Consider the following 26,509-nt stretch of genomic DNA (forward strand, 5'->3'; position numbering starts at 1 on the left):
GATCCCAGAAGACGACTTTCTTTATAAACAGGTGATTAAGAGATTGATCATTTGAGTTCATCACGTTATGCCTAAGATTCAGGAAAGTGGGTCATGGTATCTTCTGCATGACAATGCACTGGCTCATTCTTTGGGTACTGTCTCCTACTTTTTGGTGAAACAAGGGATCCCCGTGTTATTCCATCTACCCTACTGCCTTGGTGACCGGGTGACTTTTTTATTTCATAAAAAAACTGTGATGAAAGGGACAAGATTTGAGGTTCTTTCATTGATCCAACACACTGTGATTAGAGAACTGAAGGTGATATGGGAAGAAACGTTTCCTGGGAATTCAATTTGTTGTATGAGTGATGTAAATGTGCAGAAGTGGGCAAGGGCTATACTGAGTAATGGCATTAATAATTATTTTTTATCCTTTTGTGTGGTTTTTATGGCCTTGGTTTGGGAACTTAATTGTCACATTATGTATTAATTAATATCTATTGGGTCTTTTCATTATGAGCTCTACAGAATTAGGAGGCATGCAGTAGAGCAGTTGGTTGAAGCACTATGCTACAAGCCAGAAGGTCACAGGTTCGATTCCTGATAAAGATACTGGATTTTTCAATTGACCTAATCTTTCCAGCTGCACTCTGGCCCTAGGGTCGACTCAGGCTCTAACAGAAATGAGTATCAGGAATCATCCTAGAGGTAAAAATCAGCTGGTGCATAAGGCTGACAATCTCACTACCATCTGTGGACTGATTGTGTAGAAAATGTGGGAGCCTTGATATTTCACAACCCAATGGGCCTCCATGGTCTGTTACAGGGATAGTTGTATTTAACTCTATACATTCTAGTCCATCACACTAGTAAGCTCTACTATCAAACAGTTATTATACAATCCAGTACAATTCAATTTGTAGATATTTATTGCCTTTACATGTTTCAGTAAGCTGACCATCTTCAGAAGGCATACGATCAACATGTTCAGGAACTACTATTACAAAGTTCATAATACAAATGACCTTTTTACCTTCCAGTAGATGCTTTGGTCTGCTTTGTTCGAGATCCTATGGGAAAATTTCTGCTATAGTACTGGACATTATAATAAATAACACCTCATGCCATCTGAAAGAACACAAAGTAGCGGCAAAAACTGGATACGTAGGCTCCTTATGTTCCCCCTCAATGAAAGTAAAAATAGGAAGGAACTGAACACTATAATAAACATAGCACTAAATAATGGATATAAAAAGGATGACATTTTGAACTTGTATAACCCACTGAAATATCAGCAAAATAATCAGGGAAGTAACACCAAAACTGAACAAAAATGAGTTACATTCACCTACATGGAAAAGTATATATGTAAAGTTACAGAGTTGTTTAGCGGCCTCCGTAGTCTAGGGGTAACGTTCCCACCTCATGACTAAGGTACGTGGGTTCAAACCCAGCGGAGGTCGTGGAATTTTTAAGGGCAGAAAAATTCAGGGAACAAGTCCTCCGGGAGGGACTTCAAGCCATGGGTCCCGTGTACAGACATAAAATGTGTACGGCACATAAAAGACCCTCATACCTCAAGGAGGCCTCTGAGCCAAATTATAAGGACATTTCCCGCCCAACAATAGTCTCTAACGCCTCTGGTAGATGGGGGAAGCATCTAGATACCGCTGAGCCAGTACAGGCCGAACTCGCTGGCTGAGTCGGGACTGATGGCACACACCAGTATCGGTAGGGTATAGAGACTGGTAGAATATCACAGGGGGATGTACAATAGACCACTGGTCGCGGTGCATGGGGAAACCCACCTTCTCCAATAATAATAATAATAATAATAATAATAATAATAATACAGAGTTGTTTAAGGATGTGCGTACAATGAATACATACAAGCAAAGCAGCATATACAAAATGACCTGCTAGAGCTGTCATAAATTATATATCAGGTAAACAGGCCAGAACTTAACAACAAGATACAACGAACATTAGAAACACGAGGCATAATAGAGAAGAATCGGCTTTTTCCCACCACATATTAGGTAAAGGTCACCAATACAGGCCTATGGAACAGATTGTGGAAATGATCTAACATGCTAGAAAAGACAATATCATGAATATAAAGGAAATTACTATATTTATCAATTTAAACAACTTAATAAATTATAGAAGAACAAAAAAAACTATAACCAGAATAGTATGTTTGACATTGTGATAAGACATGAGTACATGCTCACAGGAGCATCGCAGGGAACAAGGGTATAAATATGCTACACAGCACATGACAAAAGAGTGCTGCAAAACACAGCAAAAGAAACAGCTAGACATCACAACGATACAGGTAGGAATGCATAAGATAAATTTCAAATAAATTTGGGGTTACAGAAATACAATGAGAGTATATATATATAATACCCATAATATAATTGCAGAACCATAACAAGCTGGGGGGGGGGATCACTGTGAGGACCTTTGAGGACTCCAAATAATACCCCAATATGCCATTTTAACAGAAGAGGCACAAGGACACAAACAATATCGGTCCAAGATTTTAAATATTAGACATTAATAAATTCAAATAACTGTAAAAAAATTATTATATAAAACTTCTAAGTATGTATTACAAACTTTGTAATAGTAGTTCCTGAACATGTTGGTCTTATGCCTTCTGAAGATGGTCAGCTGACCGAAACACGTAAAGGCAATAAATATCTACAACTTGAATCACACTGGATGGTATTAACATTTTATTCTATAAGAGAGTTTCACCTTCTTAACTATGGAATTATAACATCAATTTGCATGCAAGAACTTACAAAGCCTATTCTCCTATTGCATGGATTTCTAGTCCTACTTTTCTATCACTATTATTAATATCATTCCATTTTATTTATTATTTAAGTACATATTCAGTTCATGCAAAATTTGTCAGATATAATCTCAAAGCTTTGCTATATTTGTAATACTGACCTATAAACAATATTTTATATATAACGTGTAACTATGTTTATAATCTATGTCTGTACCATATTTCACATGCCTAGTCCAATAGTTCATTAATTATCACTATCAAAGTGAATGCTAAACAAAATATTCTCATGTCACCATATTGGTATTTTACAGTCTACCAAAATTACCTTAATAAAAATTGCACATTTTTTGAAGATGTATTACCATAAACTGCCTCACAAGTTCACTGTCGATCATGTATTTATTACAGATTTCAGAGGTGTAAAAAGCATGACATTCATTTGGCCTCCAGTGGCATGATATTCATACCATATTTCATAAACGAAAGGCAGGGACATAAAAGACATTACGTTGATCTAATACCCCTACTTGATTTCCTAAAGAGATGAAAACAGGCTGATAAAAGAATGTTGCAATGAATACATTAATTAATATTATAACAGCTTCTAATGTCTGGAATCTTTAAACTACTGTGCAGGAAGTAATTTTATTTCAGATCTCTCACTGTCCTATTTCTGTGTGTGTGTGGTGTGTATGTGTCTGTGTGTGCACGTGCATGTATATATTATATTTAATTAAGGCTGACACACTGACGTCTGATCTTGACTGATGCATAAATCATTCCACTTCCTTCTATTTAATTTGAGGCACTGAATAGCACCCACTGGTTTCGTGAAAGGAATGCATTCCTTGAAAGATATTAGTTAAATTAAAATGAATTGCCTATTAAACTAAAATCAATAATTACAGATTCAGTGCTGTAATATAATACAGACTTAATGTAAGCTGTAGTGAACTCTAGTGTGTATAAATTAGTCAGAGTGCTATAATTAATTGTAGTTATGAGTCTGAAGAATCCAATAAAAAATATTCCCAATCCAAAGCCCATGTCTAGTCACTAAGTATGTGACAATATATAAATAGTACTAAAATTAGGTAAATGGGGGAGATCTGAAGTTATGCAACCAATACTACTGTTGGCCAACTTTTTATAAAGAAAACAAAACAGTTATTCAAATAGTCATTTCTGTAAAAAAGGTAGCATCAAAGACAAGAAACAATCTGGCTGCCCTTCAAACCCTTCAGAGATGAAATAATAAACAAAGTTCAACAGTGTCTACTGCAGTCATCAAGAAAATCAGTCAGAACACCCTGTCAGCAAGCTGAATTAAGCTATGAAAATGCACAAAGACATATAAAGTGCTTAAAATTTTGTGCATACTGGATTCATATTGTGACAGATTGGGCCGTTTCTAGGAGACGGATATGTAAACATGTTCCAACCAACGAGCCTCCAGTAACAGAAGGGCATCTAGTGCTAGGTAACAGACCAGTAAACACACATCACAGCAACGAATGTGCAACAGTAAGGCATCCATTGCCACGCAATGCATGGGTGGACATGCCTGACTACAATACATGATATCCATTCCTGAGCAGCAATGTGTTTTCTGTGGGTGGTCCATGCCGAGCCTAGATAGGGAACAGCGAAAATTGTTCAAGGAGATTCGACAGGAAGACATCGATATGGGAGAAGACCAGGGTGGAGATCAGATCAGTGATCAGCGAGAGAAGCAAGAGGAGAACTGACAGTTGCCTTCATGTGGTGTAGTTACAAGGAACATCAGTGTGTGATCATTGTTCACAGTTATGAAGTGTTATAATTATCATGTGTGATGACTGTCTGTATTTCCACCTGGTGTAATTCTCCAATAAACAGCTTCGTCTAAAGCCGCAACCTAGTAATTATTTGTCACGGATACCCGGAAATGTGACGATATAGTAAATGAACCTAAAGCACCAGATAAAGTAAAAAGAATGTCACTGTCAGTGCTTTCAGCAGGTACAAAATGATACCATTTTGGACAATGGTTTCACTTATGTGACTATGTTAACTATCAAAATAGTACGGAAGCAACAAGCCACGTGATGTGCCATACATTCAGAAAAGTTGAGAATGTGGTGTGCTGCTTCATATCAGCACATACTTTGTCCCCTTTCCTATAAAAATACTGATACTGTGACCCCCTATCAGCTTTCTCAAATCCTAAATTCCCCACCTCTTGCTGTGAAAAGGATCACAGTAAAATATGGTAGATATACCATACCCAGAGGATTTTTTTTATACTAGTATTGTTAGATATATTACTACAGGTACTGCATGTGTTTCTTTTGTATGGCAGAACAAAGCCAAGCATGTACACAGCAGCCCGATAACTTCTACTCTTCACTCCTCTCCCAGTAATTGTGCAGTAAGAGCTAAATTATGTGGTGGCAAAAATAGTTTCAAAGGATTTATGAGCATAACAATCTTCAGACCTGTCTTCCCCAAACTGAGGATATTTAAAACACAATGCATATGCAAAGAATCCTCACAAAACTAACATGATGGAAAATGCACAGAAGAGATATCACTGGAGAAAACTTTCTGTGACTGAGAAGACGCAATAAGAAGTATGAATGTGCCTACTCTTACTGAAAGAGAATATATCAATAACTTTATCAAATAAATTTCTGTAACAATGAAGGAGGATGTCTCATTCAACATATTCTGTGAATATTTCCAGATGACAGGCTGGAGCTACATATTAAGACATCTCTTGTGGGTTCTGCAGTTTTGATTCATCCTGTTTACAGCATACATAAACACATTTATATTTTAATAAACATTAATTAATTTGAAGTGATCAGTACAAATGAAAACAAATATACAGTATAAAAAACAAACATAAAAATGAAGGAGGAAACAAAACACAACAGCGTTATTCAAAGGTGGCAAAACACACAACTATATTTTTATAGAAAAAATTCACTGTCAAAAGAGGAAAATTAATTCTTTAACTTAGTTAATACAAAAATCTTGTAGCTGAGTATTCATAAAATATGTAATCATGTTCTCCCATTTAAAATGATGCTAACCCAAAAATGTTAACATTGTCAGACAACTCTCTTACACAGGTTTCATTATGCAACAGCTTTCTCCTGTCTGTGCAGGGCAAAGGGCAACTAAAAATATTAAAGTATATTCCTAACTCTTACCTCTTCAATGAATAGTAGCATAATTTCCTTTAAAGATGGATTCTTGTATTTCCATTTCCTGCATTTAGTTTTTTCTTATTACATACACAGTTTAGCAATAATGCAATAATTTTGTATTCCAACTGAAGAATACAAACTGATTCAGATTAGAAATGTATACTGGAACTTAGAATGGTGGAAACCAAAATCTCTTTTACTACACTTAAATTAATAGGGTTGGTAGGGACTCTTAAAAGTAACTGACAAGCAATGAAGTATAAAATTAAATTTAAACACTCATACCCTCATAAGACTCTCAGGATATAAGTATCTAACCAGTATTCAGATATACACATATAAAATAATTCTACTGAGTGATATTTACTTCAAATATTACAATTCATTTCATTTTCCTCTAGAAAATTAAATGTTCCCATCATGGGAATAATTAAACTATGCTACTGTCCCAATTTTTAAACAGTGAATGTGGCATATAAACTAGTTCTCAAGAATCGATGTACTGGTAAATAGAAATTTACTCTCATGCTATATATGATTATGTGATTAACCCTTTGTCCCTTCCACCTGAAGCACTAATGCATGTTGCTAGCAATCCAGGTATTATTCAGGTACTTAAATTTTAAATGACTTTATGACATTAGAATGAGCAGGAACCTTTTGATTTTACTACATGCTTGTACATTTGAAAGAGCAAAGGTTTAAATGAGAAAACAAATGTCCATTGACATTACAAATACAATTATATATCGAGGACATGCATGCAAACGAGACTCCTTGTGCATCAGATCATAATTGTGAAGTTATATCTGGTTACTGTCAGATTTGTAGTAGCAGCGTATTGTTACATATGGAATCCCCAGCTCAAAGTTGTCACGAGGCCAGTACTTGAGAACTGGTGTTTGATGTGGTTGTTCATCCTTAACAGAGAAGTAGGCAAACAGTACGCATGCTGTATATGAGGCAATGAAGATGAACACATGCCAAAATGCATGTAGGTATGGAAAGTTTATGGCTGACCACGCATCACAGAATAAGCGATCATTAATCCAGCAAGTTACAGCCAGTAACCATATGGCAGCACAACGAATTCCAAGACGGTACACACGACTGCATCGACACCTAATAACAGGTATTTCATTTATGAATGTTCTTATTGTCTGTTAAAATTATACTTACAATCAATTTTTCAGATTAGTCTAAACAGCAGGCACCAGCATGCTGGATTTTTGCAGCGTATCACATAATATAGCTGCATTTTTTCTTGACCTCGACATTAGATGGATGCGAGTGGTCAGCTTCATGCCTCAAACATTTTACCCCTGGGAAGAGAACCCCAGCTGTCCAACCCACAGCCCACCGCTATACTGACTAAGCTATACAGTGACAGGCTATGGCCTGAATGGCTTGTTTTTGGGCTGGACAGCCAAGGTTCAATTCCCAGCAGAGACAAGACTGGCTCTGAGGCCCACCCAGCCTTCTATCCAATGGGTACCAGTGGCCCATTCCCCCAAGGTAAAGAGGCTGGGGTGCATGAAGTTGACAATTCACCTCCATCTAGAGTCAAGGTTGAGAATTGTGCAGCTACACCTCCACTAGCCAACACATTTTCATGGTGTGGCACTTACTTAATTAAGCACAGGGACAACTTCACCTTTATCTTCTTTACACAAAACAAAAGAAAACAGATAAAGAGTAATATCTTAAAATGTTTATGAAATATGAAGACAACTTTCCACATATTTAGTTTAAAATAATAAAAATAAATTCATATAAAATATTACAATATTCATTGGCACCCTATTAATTTCAAAGCATAGGAAGGGGTTAAAAACTCAATTAAGAGAAACCTTATAACAGACTCACAAATCACACTGGACTGATCAAAATCTGTAGACTCTGCCCTTCCTCTAAACACAGGTCTAGTTAGAGTCAAGAATTTTTTCTTTTAATTTGAACGACTACAGTTGTCGTACAACATTAACTATTTGAGACATAATTATCCAGTTTCCTGCCACTTCTATGCTTCCAGATTCTCATTAAGTAACTGATGAAAGTCAATTCAAAATCCTACCAATTTCCAATACACATGTCAATGGAGTGGAGAACAACCAACTGAACAAATACCAAATTTTAAGGTGTCAAAATATGAAAATTCTGGAATTTTGTTGACTTAACACTCTTGACAGTTTACTATTTAATCAAAAAAAAAAAACCTCCGTGGTTTTAGTCTGCAAGCGAACTATACCGACTGAGCAACCATGGCTTGTCGGCGAAGTTTAGTGCCAACTTTTACAGATAGAGGGTGTCGTATGGTCAGAGCAACGATTCCTGACGGCTGTTAATTGTGGTTTTCTAGACCAGATTGAAATCTAAATCCAATCTTAAATAAGGAATAGATATTAAATATGCTGGATAATGGCTGGAAGTATGGAAAATGCATAAATTATTTTTTGAAAGTGTAAGAGTGGCAATGGCATCTGTGAATGATGGCATATGTGAAGGAACTGGGCAGAACAAATAAAAAGGGAAAGGTATTGGAGAGAGTGATGAAATATTGAATAAGAATGAGGGAAATACAAAAGACAAATCTGCTAGGGGACACACTTGGACAGCAAAGCAGAAAGGAAGGAAATGACAAGAAAAGCAAAATTGAATATAAATTGGAAAGGCTGGACATGAGGATATTTGCAAAAACTGAGGTATTAATAAGAACATTTGAATGAGAATGAGGGAAATATGTGTTGGTACATAACGGCAAAATATGGAAGTTATGAAGAAAGACAGAAGTTCATTGACACTGCATAATAACTTAAAAGGAAACAGAAGAAGGAAGCATGCACAGAACAATGTATAGGGAAAGCAAGGAGTGGAACAGTATGATGGAAAACAGGAATTTTGAGACTAAAGAGGGTCAGTAGGAACACTGATCACAGATTTACGACACATGAAGCAAAGAAGAATGGAGTCACATACAGTGAAACCCCCATTTAATGTTCCTCAGTTTAAGGTTTCCCATCATTTAATATTCAATTTCAGTGATTCCAAGTCAGAAAATTGAACCTCCATTTGAGATTTTCCTTAATTTAGCGTTCAAATTCACTGGTCCCCAAAGAAACCTAAAATAGGGGTTTCACTGAATTAAGGCATGAAGGAACAAAGGGTTGGAGGAAAGATACTGTGGACAAGAGATTTAGGAATATTTATGCAGAAATAAGTATTACGAAGACGTAAGAATAAAGGGCACTGGCAGAAAATGTGAATATAAAGGATTACTACATAACAGCACATTAAAATCAATGGTAAACTGAAAATTTTACTATAAGAATTCTATTTGTTATAGGCTCATTGCATAGACATTCCTTATTAGAAGAAATAAAAATTAAACTTAGAATGGAATTATTCAGAAGAAATAGTAATGTTTTTATAATAAAAACCTACGTGATTTAAGCATATTTAGGCTATAGCATCACTGCTGTTCAATAAACAACTTATGGTAATTGCAAGACTAATTAAAGAACTCACAAAAATTACTGCTGACTGGTAGGCCAGCAGTAAACTACATAAATGATCCATAGAATATGTGTTTTGGGAATAGTAAGCAATTGGAATGCCAAAACATAGGTCCAAGAAATGAAACCCCAGCACTTCAAAGTATAAAGAGTAACAGACTCAATAAAGTACTCATCCATCCCTTCATTCAGTCATATTAAATATGCGAGATCTTACCGTTTAAGCTCATGAATCAAAAGAAAGAATGCAGGCAGTCCTAAAGTCATGAGAGCAAATGCATTGGCAGCTGGATGTAAAACAGCCAATCCTGTAGCAACAATTGCTAAAACTACAGCAGCCATACTGAACAGCTTCCTGAAATTCAAATATGTTCTCTAGTCTCGCGTATCAGGGTAAAGATGTAAGGCAACAGCATGTTACAACACATGAGAGTAACTCATAACTAAAATGAAAGAACTTTTAAGACAAAGTTCATAAGAAGAGTATGCCTAGCATTTGTGAACTAAATACATTCTCAATAAAGACCCCTAATCAGTTGGATATCATCTTATAATAAACTATAACAAGTTTGCAGATTTGGTACTATGGTAAGATATTCTTACATGATATCCACTCATATAAAAAATAAGACTACATATGAATTAAATAAGCTAATCTGAAAGGGTATTCCATGTTTCATTCACCTTACATTACCAGGCAGAACTTTCCAGTATCTATAAGGACAGGATAAATAGTCTCTGTGAACTCTATCCCACACATTCAATTACCTGCAGTAATAGGCAGGATAACTGGCATGGATAAAAATACAACACATAATTTGCTTCTGAGTTATAAACACTTCTTTCTGATGCTGTTTTGTCAAAAAATATTACACTGCTTTGTTCCAAACAGTCATGTAAGGACAATCCATTCAAGACCAGTGTCATGGCTGATATGTTTTCACAATTAATGTTCTCTGCAGTTGCATATTTAAACTACCTGCCCTCACAAGTCACTATCTGAATGTGGGATCATATAGTTCAATTTCAACTGTGGCTAATTGCAGCCATCAGTAAGTTTTAACATGGCGGCTGACTCAAATATGGAAATCGTTTTCTTGTCTAAACCCAACAATTTATCTTCTTTATTTTCTGGAAATATAGTTTCCCATGAGTACTTATGGAAATTAGCTTTACCATGTCCCACACCTTTCTTATCTCAAATAGTACCATATTTACACATGTATAGGCCGCGTGCGTGTATAGGCCGCAGCACAATTTTCAGACAGAAATTATAGAAAAAATAATTTTCTTGGAATATTATTTCAGGAGTATTACACCCTGTATTACTAATTATGAATATATATTTTTTTTAAATGAAGTGTGATTTCGAATATTTCGAATATAAGCCGCACCCCAGTTTTCCTCTTGAATTTTTGGCAAAAAATGTGCGGCCTATACATGCGTAAATACGGTATATGCTTCTTCTACAAAATGAGTTTTCTTCTTTTCTCCTTTAAACAGTCAAGTATTTATGTGATGCAATGGCTCTGTCAGGTTAGATATATGCACAACTCATCATAAGTTCTTTGAATACTTGTGGTGGTACTTCATGAAAAGTAGTTATGTTATTTTTGTAACAAAAAGTCTGGTATGGTTTCCTAAAACAATTGGTGACAACATTTCTCTGGTTCTTTGGAAATCATCCTTATTCCACTATAACTTTTAAGTTTTGAACACATTAGTTAGTGTAACATTCTATGCTGATCTTTATAAGTAGATTATTAATACTGAGATTGTGATCATCTGGATTGTGATGCCATTCAGTTTCGTAGGTGAATACTAACATTTTGGATAAACCTGCTGCCTCCACCTTCAAGATCAATGTAAGCAGGGGAAGATGTGGTTAGGTTATATACGCAGGGTGGAAGACATGGTGGAAGAAAGATGGTCACTCAGATCCATAGGATGGAGATAGGAGACAGAACCCAGTCCAGGTCAATAGGAGAGGTAAACACTCTACTCTCTTACCTTGAAGTTGGAGACAGCAAGTTGCTCTGAAACAGTAGTACCCACCTACAATGCTATACAGTGTTAAAACTCACAGGTCCTTAATCAGAACACTCTCTGCCACAAAAGCCTCAAAACTTATATTTCTCCAGTGGCTTACCTGTCATTTTGAAACCAGTAAGGGAAAAATCTTCTTGGGAAAAACATGGAGAAGGCAGCCATGAAGACCCACAGAATAGCTAATTCATCCAGAAGTTGACCAATGAGGCTCAGTGTAGCATGAAAATATGCGGAACTCATCCCCACCACCATCAGCAAGATCCAGATCACATGGATGGCTGGATTAACAAAACGCCCATATTCTCGGAACAGATGCATCAGTACAGGAGGCAACAGGAAGAACAGAACATTGCTGAACTGCGTAGTAACAATGGTAAAAATATAATTAAACTTCAATTTGCATTATCTGAATCGAATGCTCACATAATAAATACAAAAAATCGTAATAACAACATATTAATAATTAACTGAGGCATTATATCTTGATATCTGTGGGTATTCTCCAGGCATAAGTACAGACTATACCAAAACTGAAGTGGGCCCCACTCAGCATTCTCATACCAGTGGTAGGTAAAGTAGGTGACAATAATAAATAAATGTACTATGAACACTGATATTTATATATCCATCAAAATCTCTATCATTACTCTTTATTGCTTGTTTTTCCTGCCACCCCCACCAACAATACATTTTCTCTACTAAAAACTGATGAATGGCCATATTATTAATTACTACATACTCAAATGAAGTCTCAACTGAAATAAAACCTAATGCAATCCATAATGCAACTCCAACTCATCTATAAAAGTCTGTGAACTTCTCCAGAATGTTGGGATGTCTTTCCATAGCTGGCAACTATACATGCTGGTCCTTTGTTTTACCCATCTGTGGTGCATATCAATGTACATGTACATCCTCTACATTTTCAACATCTAGAACGCATATCAATGGGTCCTTTTAAAAAACACATAAGTATGAATCACTAAATCATAACAGACACTAAAAATGTTCATAATACATATTTAATGGTTGTATATAGCATGTTTAAAATAGTTGCTATGGACACTATGGCTGTGAAGGATGTGTTTTCATCAGAAACCACATATATACAAGTGGCATGACCAGCAACAAAGTTGTTATCCAACTGCATGCATCTTCTTTCCTCTCCGCACTTCCTCCCCCCAGTTATTCCTAAACATATAGTAACTGAACAATAGCACCCCAGTGGCTAGGGGCATCATTAGTTGGCCATATAATACTATTAAATGATAAAAAGTCATATATACATCAGGTTTAAATTTGACAACATACATCAATATTTTACAGTTTACTGAATGTAAGACATCCATCATATGCTGATGTATTTCATTATTTAGAGAAAATCATGCATACCTGTACACTCTCTGCATATTCTGGCTCTGAAATAAGTGTAATATCCTGTCACCAAAGCAATTCACTAGCTGTAGCCATACAAAGAAATGCCAGAATCTTATTCCTAAAAGATTTGTAACATTTTTGACGATTTACAAGTGTGTAATAATGATAGCAATTGTCATTAATTAAAATGTGTTGTGGTCCAAATCTGATTATGTTTACTAAAATCATAACAATTTTGAAAAAAGATAGAGCTCACTACTTGGGGTTGATTATGTGTCTTGAAACTTCATAAATTAACAAGTTAAAAGAAAATATGGAAGAAAAAATGCCGAGTCACATAAAAACCACCATTTTTTTTCTAAAAATTATAATACTTACTGTGTTAACAAACTCGGCAATAACAGGCGAAATCAAGTAGTTGCCCTCACACCAGTCCACAGGAGAACTTCCTGGTTCTAGATGCTCCCACATAGTTTCTAGCTTGAACTTACGACTTCCACAGTATTTGACAATTTTGGCGGCCTAGAATTATGAAAAGTACATGTCAAAATCTGACACACAAATGCATACACATAAACATTTTTATTGTCATGTTAATTTATCATAAACTTTACTTAAAAAATATATTCATATTAAATACTGTAAATTGCAGTGTGCCAGAAATAGAATAACATATTTTACAGATTCTAAATGACTTCCTCAATCTGCTGTAATATATCTAGGAGTTGCACACACTTCAACTAACAGATTCTATATGAAAGCATTTAATGTTTCCTTCAATCTGATCATATTAAGATGACATACTTTACATAGAATAATTTAAGAAAGGCTCCTATCTGATTATGCCAAAGTTCTGTATTGGTAACTAGTTGCAGCCTTGTTTTAGGGTACTGGAAAGCTGTACAGACAGTCATCAATATTCATTCAATTAAGAACAAAATGACTTACACTTTTTTTTAACAAGATCCTTTCTCTTTCCTAAAACAATCTTGAAATTCCCATAAATAACCTTCAGTGACAGTGCTTCACTGACACAGACCTTGGACAAGGTCCACCCACACCCACTGCTACATCACGTGAAACCACAATTTTGTGCCCAAAACAAATTATTTCTTAGGCAAAAACTTCCAAGAGTAATGGAAACTCCTACAAAATCTATAGGTAAAGAATATCTATTACTAAAAATATGGACATTTTGGATTTGGTGTTCTGTCAGCAGTGATAATGAAAAGTCATATCTGCTGAGATTAATGCTGAATAGACAAGTGAGGCAATAGCCATTTCAGACGAACATTTTGCTTCCATCTTCAGAGTCAAAGGTTAAGCCACGCAAGAAACCAGCATGAAGCTGACAGAATGTAGAGCAGCTATGCTTGATGCTTACTCTTCAACTTTTTCAACATCCCTTACTGAGAGAGACTTCCACTGGGCCCAGTAGCCCTTGTATATGGGGCCCCAGTCATCAATTTCCTTCCATTCTGGACGTTTTCCAGCCTCTATTTCTTCTAGAATCAGTCATAGGTCTGAGTAGCTCAGCTGTTCCCTCCAAATGGCAGTTGGGTCCAAGGTGTCTGTGGCTACAGCCGTAATATCTCGCACCTGGTTTACTTCTCCATGCACTTCGTCTTTTTGACATAGTCTTCGAGAGAGAGCATTGGCTTTGCTGTGTTTCTGACCCTGGTGGTGCTAGAATTTATAGCTGTATTCCTAAAGCCATTGGATCAAGCAGTCCAGTTGTCCTTCGAGGTTCTTAAGGCTCAGGAATCACGTGAGCACAAAGCAGTTGGTACACAGGTGGAATTCTTGTCAACAGAGTTATTTACAGAAATCTTCTACTGCCCTCACGATTAATAGTTCTCGCTGGATGATGCAGTAATTTCTCTCTTAGGGGCGGCGCCATAGCTCAAGCGGTTACTCGCTAGCTTCCCACCGCGGCGGACCGGGTTCGATCCCGGGTCTGGTCAAGTGGTATTTGTGGTGGACAAAGTGGCGCTGGGGCAGGTTTTCTCCGAGTACTTCGGTTTCCCCTGCCAATCTTCATTCCACCAATTGCTCCACAATAACCCTCACCTATCATCTGGGGCTGGTACAATAGGCCAGAAGTGGCCGCAGTACAAGGGACTTAGTCCCACCCCACTAGCAATAAAAAATTATCTCTTCCATGTTCGGCGTCTTACCGTAGCAGGCTCCTGGCTCGCGTTGAAATTTGAAGAGAACACGACGTTCATGTTTCTCTGTTGCAAATATACAGGTATCGACGACGAGAAGGCCAAGGTGCCGCGGGGACATAGTTTATACTGTCACGATTTAGGGGGTGACTATAGACGGAGTTTGGATTGGTGAATGGATTTACTGACCACGTTAATAAGCAACTCGTAATTACAGATGACTGACACATACAGACTGGTGTCCTCAGTCTATCAGACTCTCCATTAGCCGCTTCCTGAAAACGGGTTTTAACACAGGAACTCTAACAGTCTCACTGAAGTACACACTCCAGAAACCACATATAAAGTCTTCTTTTCACAGCAGCACTCTTGCAACTTACTCTTTTCTTCACAACCTCCCACACAGAACTCTTGCCCACTACCAAACTCCGAGGCTGGCGGTCATTTCGCATCAACCGCTTAGTTATATCTTCACAGGCTGGCTTTCAACTAACTGGGTCGCACAAACTGTCTTCAAGATAACCCCTTTGCAAGGACAGAGTAGAACACACCGTTTCCAACAGTAACTTTATTGTTGTGGTGACGTGTTTACAGAGCCGTTGCATAGCAACGACTGTTGTCTCATTATTCGCGGTCTTGGCCTAGTAACGGGTCTATACGCCAGAATATATAGACTGTAAATACTGAGGAAAGGACAGAGCCCTAAGAAACCCCTGCCGCTATTTCTCTGGATGCTGAAAATTCATCTTCTATCGAGGTTTTAATTTTTCTGCTAGTGAGGTAAGAAACAATTAGCTTAAAAAGACATTTAGAAAATTATAATTCTGACAGCTTGTATAGTAAGCCAGAGTGCCAAGTTGTGTCACAGGCCTCCTCAATATCCAGGAACACAGCAGCCATAGACATATTACTGATCCATCAGCTTCATACATAAAGTGTAGTGCTGTGATGTACTCAAACGGCAAACTGACTTACATTTGTAAGATTTGAGGCTTTCACGGCGGTGACTATGAAGAANTACATGTAGCATATTTCTTTCCCCAGTGAGTCTCTCGATTGTTCTTAGAATCAGCTTCTCGAAAATTTTGCTTACAGTGGGCAATAAACAATCGGAAGTAAATTTGGGGGGAATGTCGAGTATTTGCGTGGTATCGGCCAAGTTACGATTTTTGCTTCCTTCCAAGGTACTGGGAAGTGACAAAGCTGAAAACAATGGTTAAACGAATATGTCAGCTGAATAAGAAGTCTTCTTGGAAGGTGTCTGAAACATTCGTTTGGAATGCAATAAAAACCACAAGCCTTTCCTAATTTCAAAGATTCTGTTATTTTTTTGAGGCGTCATAGGGTCGGAATTTCACAGGTGTCTTCATAGGTGACAGACATCAGAGCGTGCCCTCCAGCATCTACTTATAGTTTACGACATAGTCACATAAGTCATGCGGTGTGAACTGCTTTTCTATGCAGTTTGCAATTATGTTGGTTTTATCAATTGGACAGGAGGACACGCAGTAGCGTAGTTGGTTGAGGCATTATGCTACAAGCCGGAAGGTCGCGGGTTCAAGTCCCGATGAGGTCATTGAATTTTTTTTTAATTTACCTAATCCTTCCAGCCGCACTATGGCCATTGGGTTGACTCAGCCTCTAACAGAAATGAGTACCAGGAATATTCTTGGGGGGAAAGGGCTGCCGGCACGTAGGGCTGACAACCTTGCTGCCATCTATGAGCCGATTGTCTAGAAAATGTGGGAACCTCAACATCTCACAACACTATGGGCCTCCACGGTCTGTTGCAGTGATAACTTTACTTTGCTTTATCGATTGGACAAAATATAGGACCTAATAAACCAAGAATTACAGACGATGCCTTTGGTGCACCCCTTTTGTGAAGGATTTCTCAATTGGCCATATTGCTTGAGGTGTGAGTTCGCAGTTTGCTATCTTTGTTTCCCATCGTTGAAGTTGTCCTTTTCGTGTCATTTCCCCAAGTTTAGTGACCCACGGTACTGCCGTTTTGCATGCTGGAGCACTGGTTTCTTGACACATTTTTCGAAGCTTCTCTTTATACTTTACTAGACGATCTAGGTATTACAATACCTAGTTCATATTTCCGATCTACAATTGTAGCTTTTCTCGTGAACAGCTAATTTATCACTTTCCTCAGAAGAATAAATGTAGATGCTTGAAGATATTAGATCAGAGACAAGGCTTCGAAACAGCTCCCAGTGTGTGAACTTTTCAGCTGGATCTAAGGCTTCCGTAGCTCTAACAGTATCTACGTAGAATGGCTGGAAGGTGATCCGAGTCCAAGAAGTCAGAGACAATAATCTCTGACAGTCGAACGTTCTAGTGGAGCATAATTTCCAGAACATTACCTCTCCCATCAGGAGTTTAATGTGTAGGAATTGTGGATCTGAGATTTCAAAGTCAAAACTAACAAACAGTCCCAAGAGCTTCAACCCTCTGTCTGTGTTACTCCACACCCTTTACGAAAAAATTTAAACAGCTGTAAGCAACATTTCAGTATTTCCAATCGGTATGCAGATACTTGTTGCTTCTATTGAAAGGAGGGTTGGCAGGTTTATGTAAGTATATGGGATGCCTTTTTATTATTGCAACGGCAGTTCCACCTTTGTGCCCATCATGACCGTTGGTCCGATAAATATTGTGACATGTTGACCCCTACCTCCCCAGCTGCACGTAGCGGTAACATAGCGCTCGCGTAATAGGCGAGTAATCATCCCGCATCCTGGTAACTATGCAACGCGCAAAGCGCGGTGACGTAGCGCGTTGCATAGCTACCAGGATGCGGGATGATTACTCGCCTATTACGCGAGCGCTATGTTACCGCTACGTGCAGCTGGGGAGGTAGGGGTCAACATGTCACAATATCATAGTTAGAAATGTTAAACCTCCTACGAGGTTGCAGATGTGTCTCTGAAAAAAAGGGCCGTATCTACTTAAGTCTTGCAACTGATTTCTGACTTCGCATGCCTACTTCCCAATGCCGTTAGCATTGAATGCTATGATTTTCAGATATCTATGAACTACTCTTTCCATTACTTTCCAACAAACTAGTCACCAAACTAATAACTACCTTGGTTATTATAGCGCCCTTTCTTTGCTCTGTAGCAGCAATTCTGTCACAATCTGCTGCACCGTAGCAACGACAGAGAACGTATCGTCCATTGCATTACTGTTTACATTTGAAGCATGTACTGACTGACTGAGGCCTGATTGCTGACCTATTATCTACAGTGTCGCGTGTTTCCTAGGTAACAAAGCAAGAAATTTATGTGGGTCTCGGATTTTAAGAAGACGTTTATTGGACAATCACATTTTACATTGTTACATTGCGACTGACGGTCAGTCAGTCAGTCAGTAAGTCTTGGTGTCGAGCCCCATTTGGGGCTCATGACCAGATATTAATTATTATCGTTTGACAGTTACGGTCTTGTTTCTGTGGGGCGCCTTCTCTGACGAGAGGACGGGTCTGTCTTTTGTATATGCTTCTGGCTCTTGCCAGCGCAGTCTTTCTCGGGTCCGAGTCCCTTGGGACTCGCGACCATATTTTACTGTCTCAGAATTGAGACTTGAGAGAGAGAGATAGAGCGAGAGAGAGACGCACACACGGATCATCTTCAGAGGGAACATCAATACTTATTCGGAAACCACCATCACAATAGGTGTTCTGATTTCTAAATTACATACACATATAATACACTGATATATTGGGTTTCTGGACTTTATCCATCGTCCTAGTTTTTAAGATAACAAAAAACACGAAGTTTCGGAAACTGGATCTGTTTCCGTCCTCAGGTGAAGGAAAAGGGGAACACCTATTCTGTTGGGTCCGTTAGAAAGAGCTAGCCTCAATCACTGGACAAACCAGGACGATGGATAAAGTCCAGAAACCCAATATATCAGTGTGTTTATACACCATCGTCAGAATCCTATATTAACTACATACACATATAATGCCTGGAATACACAATGTACACAATACTCAACTTTTCACTAATACAATATATCCTACGCTCGGACAGGATAGAGGCCACCAGGTCGAAAGGTTCAGTTTCGCTACTGCTATGCAAACGATTTTCTCGTTGCTACGGGAACAATTGCTAGCTTCTTTGTAACGGTGGAAACCCCACTGTTAGGCTTTCGTGTTGTTTAAGCGATTTCCTAGGCAACGGGCTGCCTATATTGCGTTGTCTAGCAATTGCTGGCCGTTGACCAGTGATGGACGTCTTATTGTCCGGCCTTCCTGGCGGCACCTCACATTATTGATGTGGTGATGGTTGTTGCTATTCGGAGCTGCTGAGAGCAGCAGCGATCGGGTGCTATGGATTTGGAGAAGCATGTTCTCCCTAATGATACTGGGTTTAGCGCCCGCATGTGTTTTCTCCGTTGTAACTCCTGTTTAGCGTGGCTTCAGCCTCTATAATTTGACGGGCGCGGCGATTCCCCTTCCTTCAAGCCGCAATTGCAGTAGACTGGGACGCTCTTTGGCTTCTGTTTCTCTGGGCACTCCCGATGGAGATTACCATCCACATACCACAGGCAGTGTGGAGGCTGCCGGCAATATTCCCCGATATGACGAAACGCCAACAATTGTAGCGCTGTCAACAGCCCGTTTGGGGATCTACAAACCTCGATCTTTATAATTACACTGCACAGTGATGTCAATTTGAAGATTTCTTAGCCTTTTACATTCACCCGTAATGTAAATAGTAGGGAGGAGGGGGAGAGATGTGTGTGACCCCTCCTTCTGGAGTGGGAGGTTTGACAGTCAACTGTTTTACACCGATGACGTCATAGTCCAGTTCCTGGAGGGCTACAGACATGTCCCCCGAAGAAGTACTGCCAGTCAAATGTCTGATAACAGCTTTAACAGGCCGTTGTGTTTCCTCTTAGACGAGGAGAGGGGTCGGTCTTTTTCTAGTGGTGCTAAGTCTGATTCACCGTAGTTTTAGCAGGGGAATGTCAGAGCTGTCACAGCGTCCAGGTCCCTATGGACACTGCGCAACCTTTGTCACTGCAATATTCTAAGTAACATTTAGACAGTTCATACAGAGAGTGTCTGTAAATGCAGACTCGCGCAGCAGGTTATAAAAGTAAAAAGTAAAGTAAAGGTATCCCTGCAACAGGCCGTGGAGGCCCATAGAGTTGTGAGATGTTAAGGTTCCCACATTTTTCTAGACAATCGGCTCCAAGAATATTCCTGGTACTCATTTCTGTTAGAGGCTGAGTAGACCTCAAGGCCATAGTGCGGCTTGAAGGATTAGGTCAACTGAAAAAAATCCAGTGACCTCATCGGGACTTGAACCCGCGACCTTCCGGCTTGTAGCATAGTGCCTCAATCAACTACGCTACCGCGTGCCCCCCATAGACGTAAATTATCGGACGTAAATTTTGAAGAAATTTTGGTTATAGGTTTTGCGTCCTTCCAAGACGCGACAACCGACCCCTTTCTGCGGGTCATTTTTCCGATGGTTTTCTTGACCCAACTGAATGCCGTTTTACATACTGGATCCCCCCCAGTTTTCGTAGTCTGCCTGTGTTAACAAACGACCTAATCCAGGAAGATCGTGGTTATATATATCCAACAGCCCAATTTTACTTGTCGACAGCCTACATGCCGAAGCTATAGAGGCTGTAAAGTCGCGCACCACTTTATCGGCTTCTTCAGAGTTCCGAGCCGGGACAGCACAGCCGGTATAGCAATTTGCTATGGGCTGCACGGCCAGGGGTCCACCCAAACTCCTATCCAATGAGTATCAGGAGAACCCAACCGGGAAGTGAAGCTGACCACTCATCTCCAACCACTGCCGAGGTCAGGAATACATGGATCCATATATCCACCCCCCCCCATACATCTTCATGACGTAGTGCTTAATTATTTAAGCATACAGTCAGCTTTGTCTTTACCCAGCACTTCAATGGAGGAACTGAAGAAGCCATAAAAACATTCAGAAAGCTGGAACCTGGCAGAGCTGACATTCAGTCGTGAACATGAAATGAAATGGGTGTGTGATCCACAACTGATGAAAATGTGGGTTCCAACAGCCAAGATTAAATTGTTGGTGACTACTATCTTTCAAGATATTTTCACCTTCTTTTAAAGAAAGAAGCAAACAAACAAACAAACAAACAAATAAAAATTTGAATGTATGGGCCAAAATTGCAGAAAAGGCTTACTTATTATAAATATAAGCATTCATTTGTTTTTATAAATTATACAACATGATTGGTAACAATAGAATGATAATACAGATGAGATTTGAGGTTCTTGTGGTGGTGAATATGGAGACTATGGTCTCCTGGGAGGTGATGTCATGTAATTTGGTTAAGAAGTACCACAAACTTGGAGGAACCTGTTGCTCCCATCTTCAGGTACAAGTGTCTACTATGCTGAAGTTGGAGGTAGCTGGCTGTTCCAAAATACTGCTGTCTGTCTGTCATACTATAAGGCATCACATCCCAAAAGTCTCTAATTTTGGTAGAAACAGTAAAAATAAAATATGAGTAGTAGTTGAGTACAACTAGTAATAAGTTTAGCCACAGCTCAGTTGTACAGATATTGATATTGTCATGTGATGGGAAAGGTGAAAAGTAGCAAAAGTTCACTTTCTCTTCACACATGTTGGAAGATGGCCAGACATAAAGCTAATTCTACTAAATGGATGAAAACAAGTGACTTCATGTGATTACATATATGATATGCCTGTCACTTCTTTATGATCTATAAATGTAACTTATTTTTCTGAACTATATTTTATGCATTACATTAAAAAAAACTCCAAAAATGTAGAATTAAATTCTGGAAGTATACTTTCCACAGCTATAAGCCCTGCAGCAAAATTATGAGAGTCCATTCCCTTTCTCTTCAGTAGACCAGCCACACTTTACATTAAAATTTCTTATCTCAGTGGCAGAGCCATCAGGAGAAAAAAAAGAGAAAAGAGGGAGTTTTTGTGAAAATTTCTAGGAACAATGTTATTTTTAATTCTTTTTCTTAATTTGCATAGTGGGGGGTGGAGAGCAACTGGGTCAACTCGGCATGTCTGCCACTGATTGGTCTATTGTACCTGCCCCAGGTGATTATGATAATGGAGAATTGGGTGGAATGAAGATTAGCAGGGGAAACCGAAGTACTCAGAGAAAACCTCTCCCAGTGCCACTTTGTCCACCACAAATCCCACTTGACCAGAAACGGGCTGCTGCGGTAGAAGCCAGCGACTAATCGCTTGAGCTATGGCATAGCCATAGGAACAATGTTATAGTCTGAACAGAACACGCAGCAACTATACAGAAATGAGAGGATAATATTAAAATGGATATTTAAAAAAATGTGTGAAGATGTGAATTGGATCCAAATGACTCATCATAGGGTCCAATAGCAGCATTTATGAACACAGTAATGAACCTCCAAGTTCCTCCTAAGGCAAGAGATTTCTTGAATATATAAGCAACTATCAGTGCATCAATAATAATTCTGCTCCAAAACATATAATTTCTCATGATATGCACCTCATGGAAATAGTCAATGGCTTGAAAAGCCTGAGACTGAGCAAGTTAGCTCAAGCAGTAATGTTTCTGGCTTATATTCGTGAGGTACATAGTTCAGATATTAGATGGGCCCTCTAACATCCTGACACTTTCTTCAGTCCTTCCAGGCAAATGCTGGGATAGCACCTCTAATTAGGCTATGACTGTTTCCTTCCATATCCTTGCCATTTCATTATCAACATATCATCTCACCATTCAATGCTACATACATAGTATGGACTATTAACAATACTGTTAAACAAACCATAAGCCATAAATTAATAAAAAAAGAAAGACCATAGTGGTAACCTTGCCTTTACACAACCTGGTGATAAGCTTCATGGTTTGACCACCTTAGAGTCCAAGGAAAAGAGTTTCTGTACCCAACAGCCAGGGGCTTTGTGGACCCAGAACCATAAAGAGAAACATTTCCCAATATCCCACACCTTAAACCTCAATACTATGTTCACTGGAAGCAGGAGTGCTGAACCTTAAGGTTTTCTTTACCAGAAACTCATGGTACTTAGCAAATGAGGTTGCAATAGAAACACAAAACTGTAATGTCATGTGGCAAAAGCAAGTATACACATGATATTGGGGGCACGCGGTAGCGTAGTTGGTTGAGGGGCTATGCTACAAGCCGGAAGATCGCGACTTCAAGTCCCGATGAGGTCATTGGATTTTTTCAATTGACCTAATCCTTCCAGTAGCATTATGACCCTGGGGTCGACTCAGCCTCTAACAGAAATGAGTACCAGGAATTAATTAAATAATTTTCTTTGGGAGTAAAGCACAGCCGGCACATAAGGCTAACAACCTTACCACCATCTTTGAGCTGATTGTCTAGATAATGTGGGACCCTCAATGTCTCATGGCCCTATGGGACTTCACAGCCTGTTACAGGGATAGCTTTACTTTACACATGATATTACACTATGTAAACATGGGACAATAATGTTCAATGAGGCTTTTCAGCAATAATGCATCACTGCAGAACTTAATACATCACAGCTCTGCTTCCAGTTACCAAATATTACTACTCACTCCCTATATTTTGAAGTACATGTACTAAATTGTACTTTGTGGCTAAACCTAAATGACCTGTAAATTCTAAATGGTTCTCACAATGGTTTACTATGCTTGGGGTTACTGTGGTTTTGAAGTTATCCATTATCTTGTATTCTCAATCTTGGAACTGGTCCAATGACTGAGACAAGATCTTTCTGATGGAACCAACTAGGTAAGGGCCTTCCCATCTTTTCACCTGAAGATGTAAACTGATCCATTTCTCAGAATCTCAGCTGTGAAACTATAAATAACCCAGTTCTGCAATACAGAACCACTTCCACACATTACAGTAGGGCCTTAACATATTATTTCATACAGAAATTTATATATACACGCATTTCAGAATGAAGATGGCGAACATCTGGTTGTAACGTTTAAACTAATAAAAAAAAGGCATTACAATAAGTTATGAAGTCTGCCAAGGGGTTCTAAAGTTTAGAACACAGCACAAACACTAACATATAAACACAAATGCTGATTACACAAAGATTTCCTTTTTATGAATAAATAAATATGACCAAAAACATCTTTGTACTGTTAAATTGTGGGGCTAGCATACAGATCTAAAAAATTTGTACATAATATGATTTCTTTGTCCTAAATTTATCACGTTACATTTTTGTTTTCGCCGTTTTTCCCAGCAGATGCATTTAATTGAAATGTTGATCCTTCTGCTTTGGAGCAAAAACTGACCAACTGTTAAAGGAACTTTTCTGTCATATGTCACGACTCGTATTCTGCAAAATTTTTAACATCACGTATCTAAGTGATCGAAACAGCAGTGATGACGAGAGTACAATGCCTTTCCAAACAACTCATCAGCAATAACAGATTTTAAACACATGCATTTTTAAAATCCTGAACAATGAAATCAGTTCCTAAATACAAATTTATTTTCATTAAACTGAAACAACGAAAGCGTCGTCATTAGATTCCTCTAATATATTCACATTGCTGGTCACAGCACTCGACAACTTCAAAATGCCAATCTGGAACCTCAAGATTATTTTAAGGTTTTGCTCATACAAAGCATACATCTGTAAAATTAACTGATGCGTTCCATCTTACCTTCCAAATAAGCAGCTGAATAACACCACACACTACATTACTTTCATCCCAATCACTTAACTTTTCCTACACGTTTATACGCCTCGTGTAGATTGCACAAAAGTTCATTAACACGACACTGCACTGCAATAGCAGTGACAGCTGATTCACTGCCACAAGCCAATAACACACGCGTGTATCATTTCTCCGTCAGCTGGTGCGTCTGTTGTTTGGCTCGGGGCCAACTTTGTATTACGTATATTAATTTGCAGGTCTTTGTATAGATGGCAGTATTATTTGGGATGGGAAGATCGATATTTAAAGGTGATTACCAACGTTTCGGAATAACGCGCTGGCTCCGTCTTCCAGATAACCAAGCAGATGAAGTGAACATTCATATTGTTAAACAATGACAAACTTCGTGATTTGCCCGTCTCACTGAATGTTGTTACAGTAATGAAATCCAGGAAGCTACCTTCAGGGAGACTAGAAATACATAAAGAGATTTTGTGGGGATACCTCTGCGTAATCGTCCATCTGGAAAACCAAGAAAGAGACCGGAGTGTGCCATTAAGATATTGTCTGTTGAACTTTCAGAGCCTGTTACCATAGTGTTAGGTAAGTTTCTTGGGAGGGGGGGGGGTTACGACGCTGTCATTATTTAGGCTACAGACTAGAGCGTTAAATGATAATATAACTGATGCATTTGAATGGATTTAGAAGGAAGCGGTTGCGGCCAGGGCCTCATCGAGGTACTTCAGTTGTTTATTTAACGACACTGCCAGTACTGAGCATCGGATAGGATGATTGATGAAGTGGACAGGATTTGGAAGAAAGCATCCATGGCATAATCCCGGCATTTCTCCGGAAACTGCGGAAAACATCAGTCAGGATAGCCGATGTCCTGACCAGGATCTGAATCATTGAACTTCCTGAATAGGAGTCTACATGAGATACAATAAGGTCTCCATCTCTCATCTTATGTAACCCAGGCTTTATTATGGCTCAACATGGTTGAAAATCTGAATTTTCCAACGAAGTATGGTGGAAGTTTCCTATATCGCATTTGAAGCCTGTGAAACGGTTTATGGAATACGTGGAGAAATACAGCCATGGCCCTAAGTAAACCAAGCCTTGTTACTGATCAACAAGGCTTAAATTCGAACTGCTCGACAATTTTTTGTAAGTCTCCCATATCACAATTGAAGAAACTCTATCCAATGGCTCAGACCTTCCTGATACAAAGTCGAGACAGCCAAAACCTCCACATAAGGCTCTCTTTTTACTTTCTCATTTACATAGTGTCCACTAGAAAGTACTGTAATGGAAAAACATGGACCTCGGGACTTTGACAGATTTGTAAGTTTTCAGTACCCCTGAATATGTCTTTAACTTCGGGGTAAAGTAGTCCCTGCGCCGGATTAATTAAGCACCATGGCAGGAAGACGTTACAGGAAAGTGGATGTACTCGTATATCTGTAAGCATTCTTATCTTTGGCATTAGATGAATGTGAGTGGTCAGCTTCTCACTCCGTTTCCCATTGGCTAGGAGGCTCCATAGATTCGGAACCGATCTAGGCGAAGTGGGGAAGATAAGTTATTTTGACCATGCCAGGAATCGAACCTTGATTCCTCGGACATCCAGCTTGTAGCTTGCCGACTGAGCTATCCTAATTAGGTGTGCTATGTACTTAGGGGGGAACGCCTCTTGTCTAGTGGTAAGAGATCCTGCCTACAGACTCAGAGGTCCCGGGT

The 26,509-nt window shown here is 38.8% G+C and overlaps 1 protein-coding gene across 1 annotated transcript; it reads right to left on the reverse strand.

Annotated features, from left to right (window-relative positions):
- Positions 1–1,779: 1,779 nt before the first annotated feature.
- LOC111871468 (alkaline ceramidase) lies at positions 1,780–24,957 on the reverse strand. Its single transcript, XM_023864617.2, has 5 exons — positions 24,776–24,957; positions 13,302–13,445; positions 11,647–11,903; positions 9,715–9,852; positions 1,780–7,107 (listed from the first exon to the last, which is right to left on the reverse strand). Exons 2-5 carry the CDS (start codon positions 13,392–13,394, stop codon positions 6,789–6,791), a joined length of 807 nt encoding a protein of 268 aa, XP_023720385.1. The 5' UTR covers positions 13,395–13,445; positions 24,776–24,957; the 3' UTR covers positions 1,780–6,788.
- Between the last annotated feature and the right edge of the window lie 1,552 nt (positions 24,958–26,509).

This window comes from Cryptotermes secundus, unplaced genomic scaffold, assembly GCF_002891405.2.
Source record: "Cryptotermes secundus unplaced genomic scaffold, Csec_1.0 scaffold465, whole genome shotgun sequence".
In the NCBI taxonomy this organism is placed as follows: Eukaryota; Metazoa; Arthropoda; class Insecta; order Blattodea; family Kalotermitidae; genus Cryptotermes; species Cryptotermes secundus.

Bases quoted from the DNA above. Each gene is read 5' to 3' on its own strand.
- LOC111871468 (XM_023864617.2), bottom strand. From the start codon at position 13,394: ATGTGGGAGCATCTAGAACCAGGAAGTTCTCCTGTGGACTGGTGTGAG. The intron at 9,853-11,646 runs GTAAGCCACTGG...TTTGAATTTCAG, and splicing joins TACTGGTTTCAAAATGACAG to GAAGCTGTTCAGTATGGCTG. The intron at 7,108-9,714 runs GTAAGATCTCGC...ACCTGTTATTAG, and splicing joins TTGATTCATGAGCTTAAACG to GTGTCGATGCAGTCGTGTGT.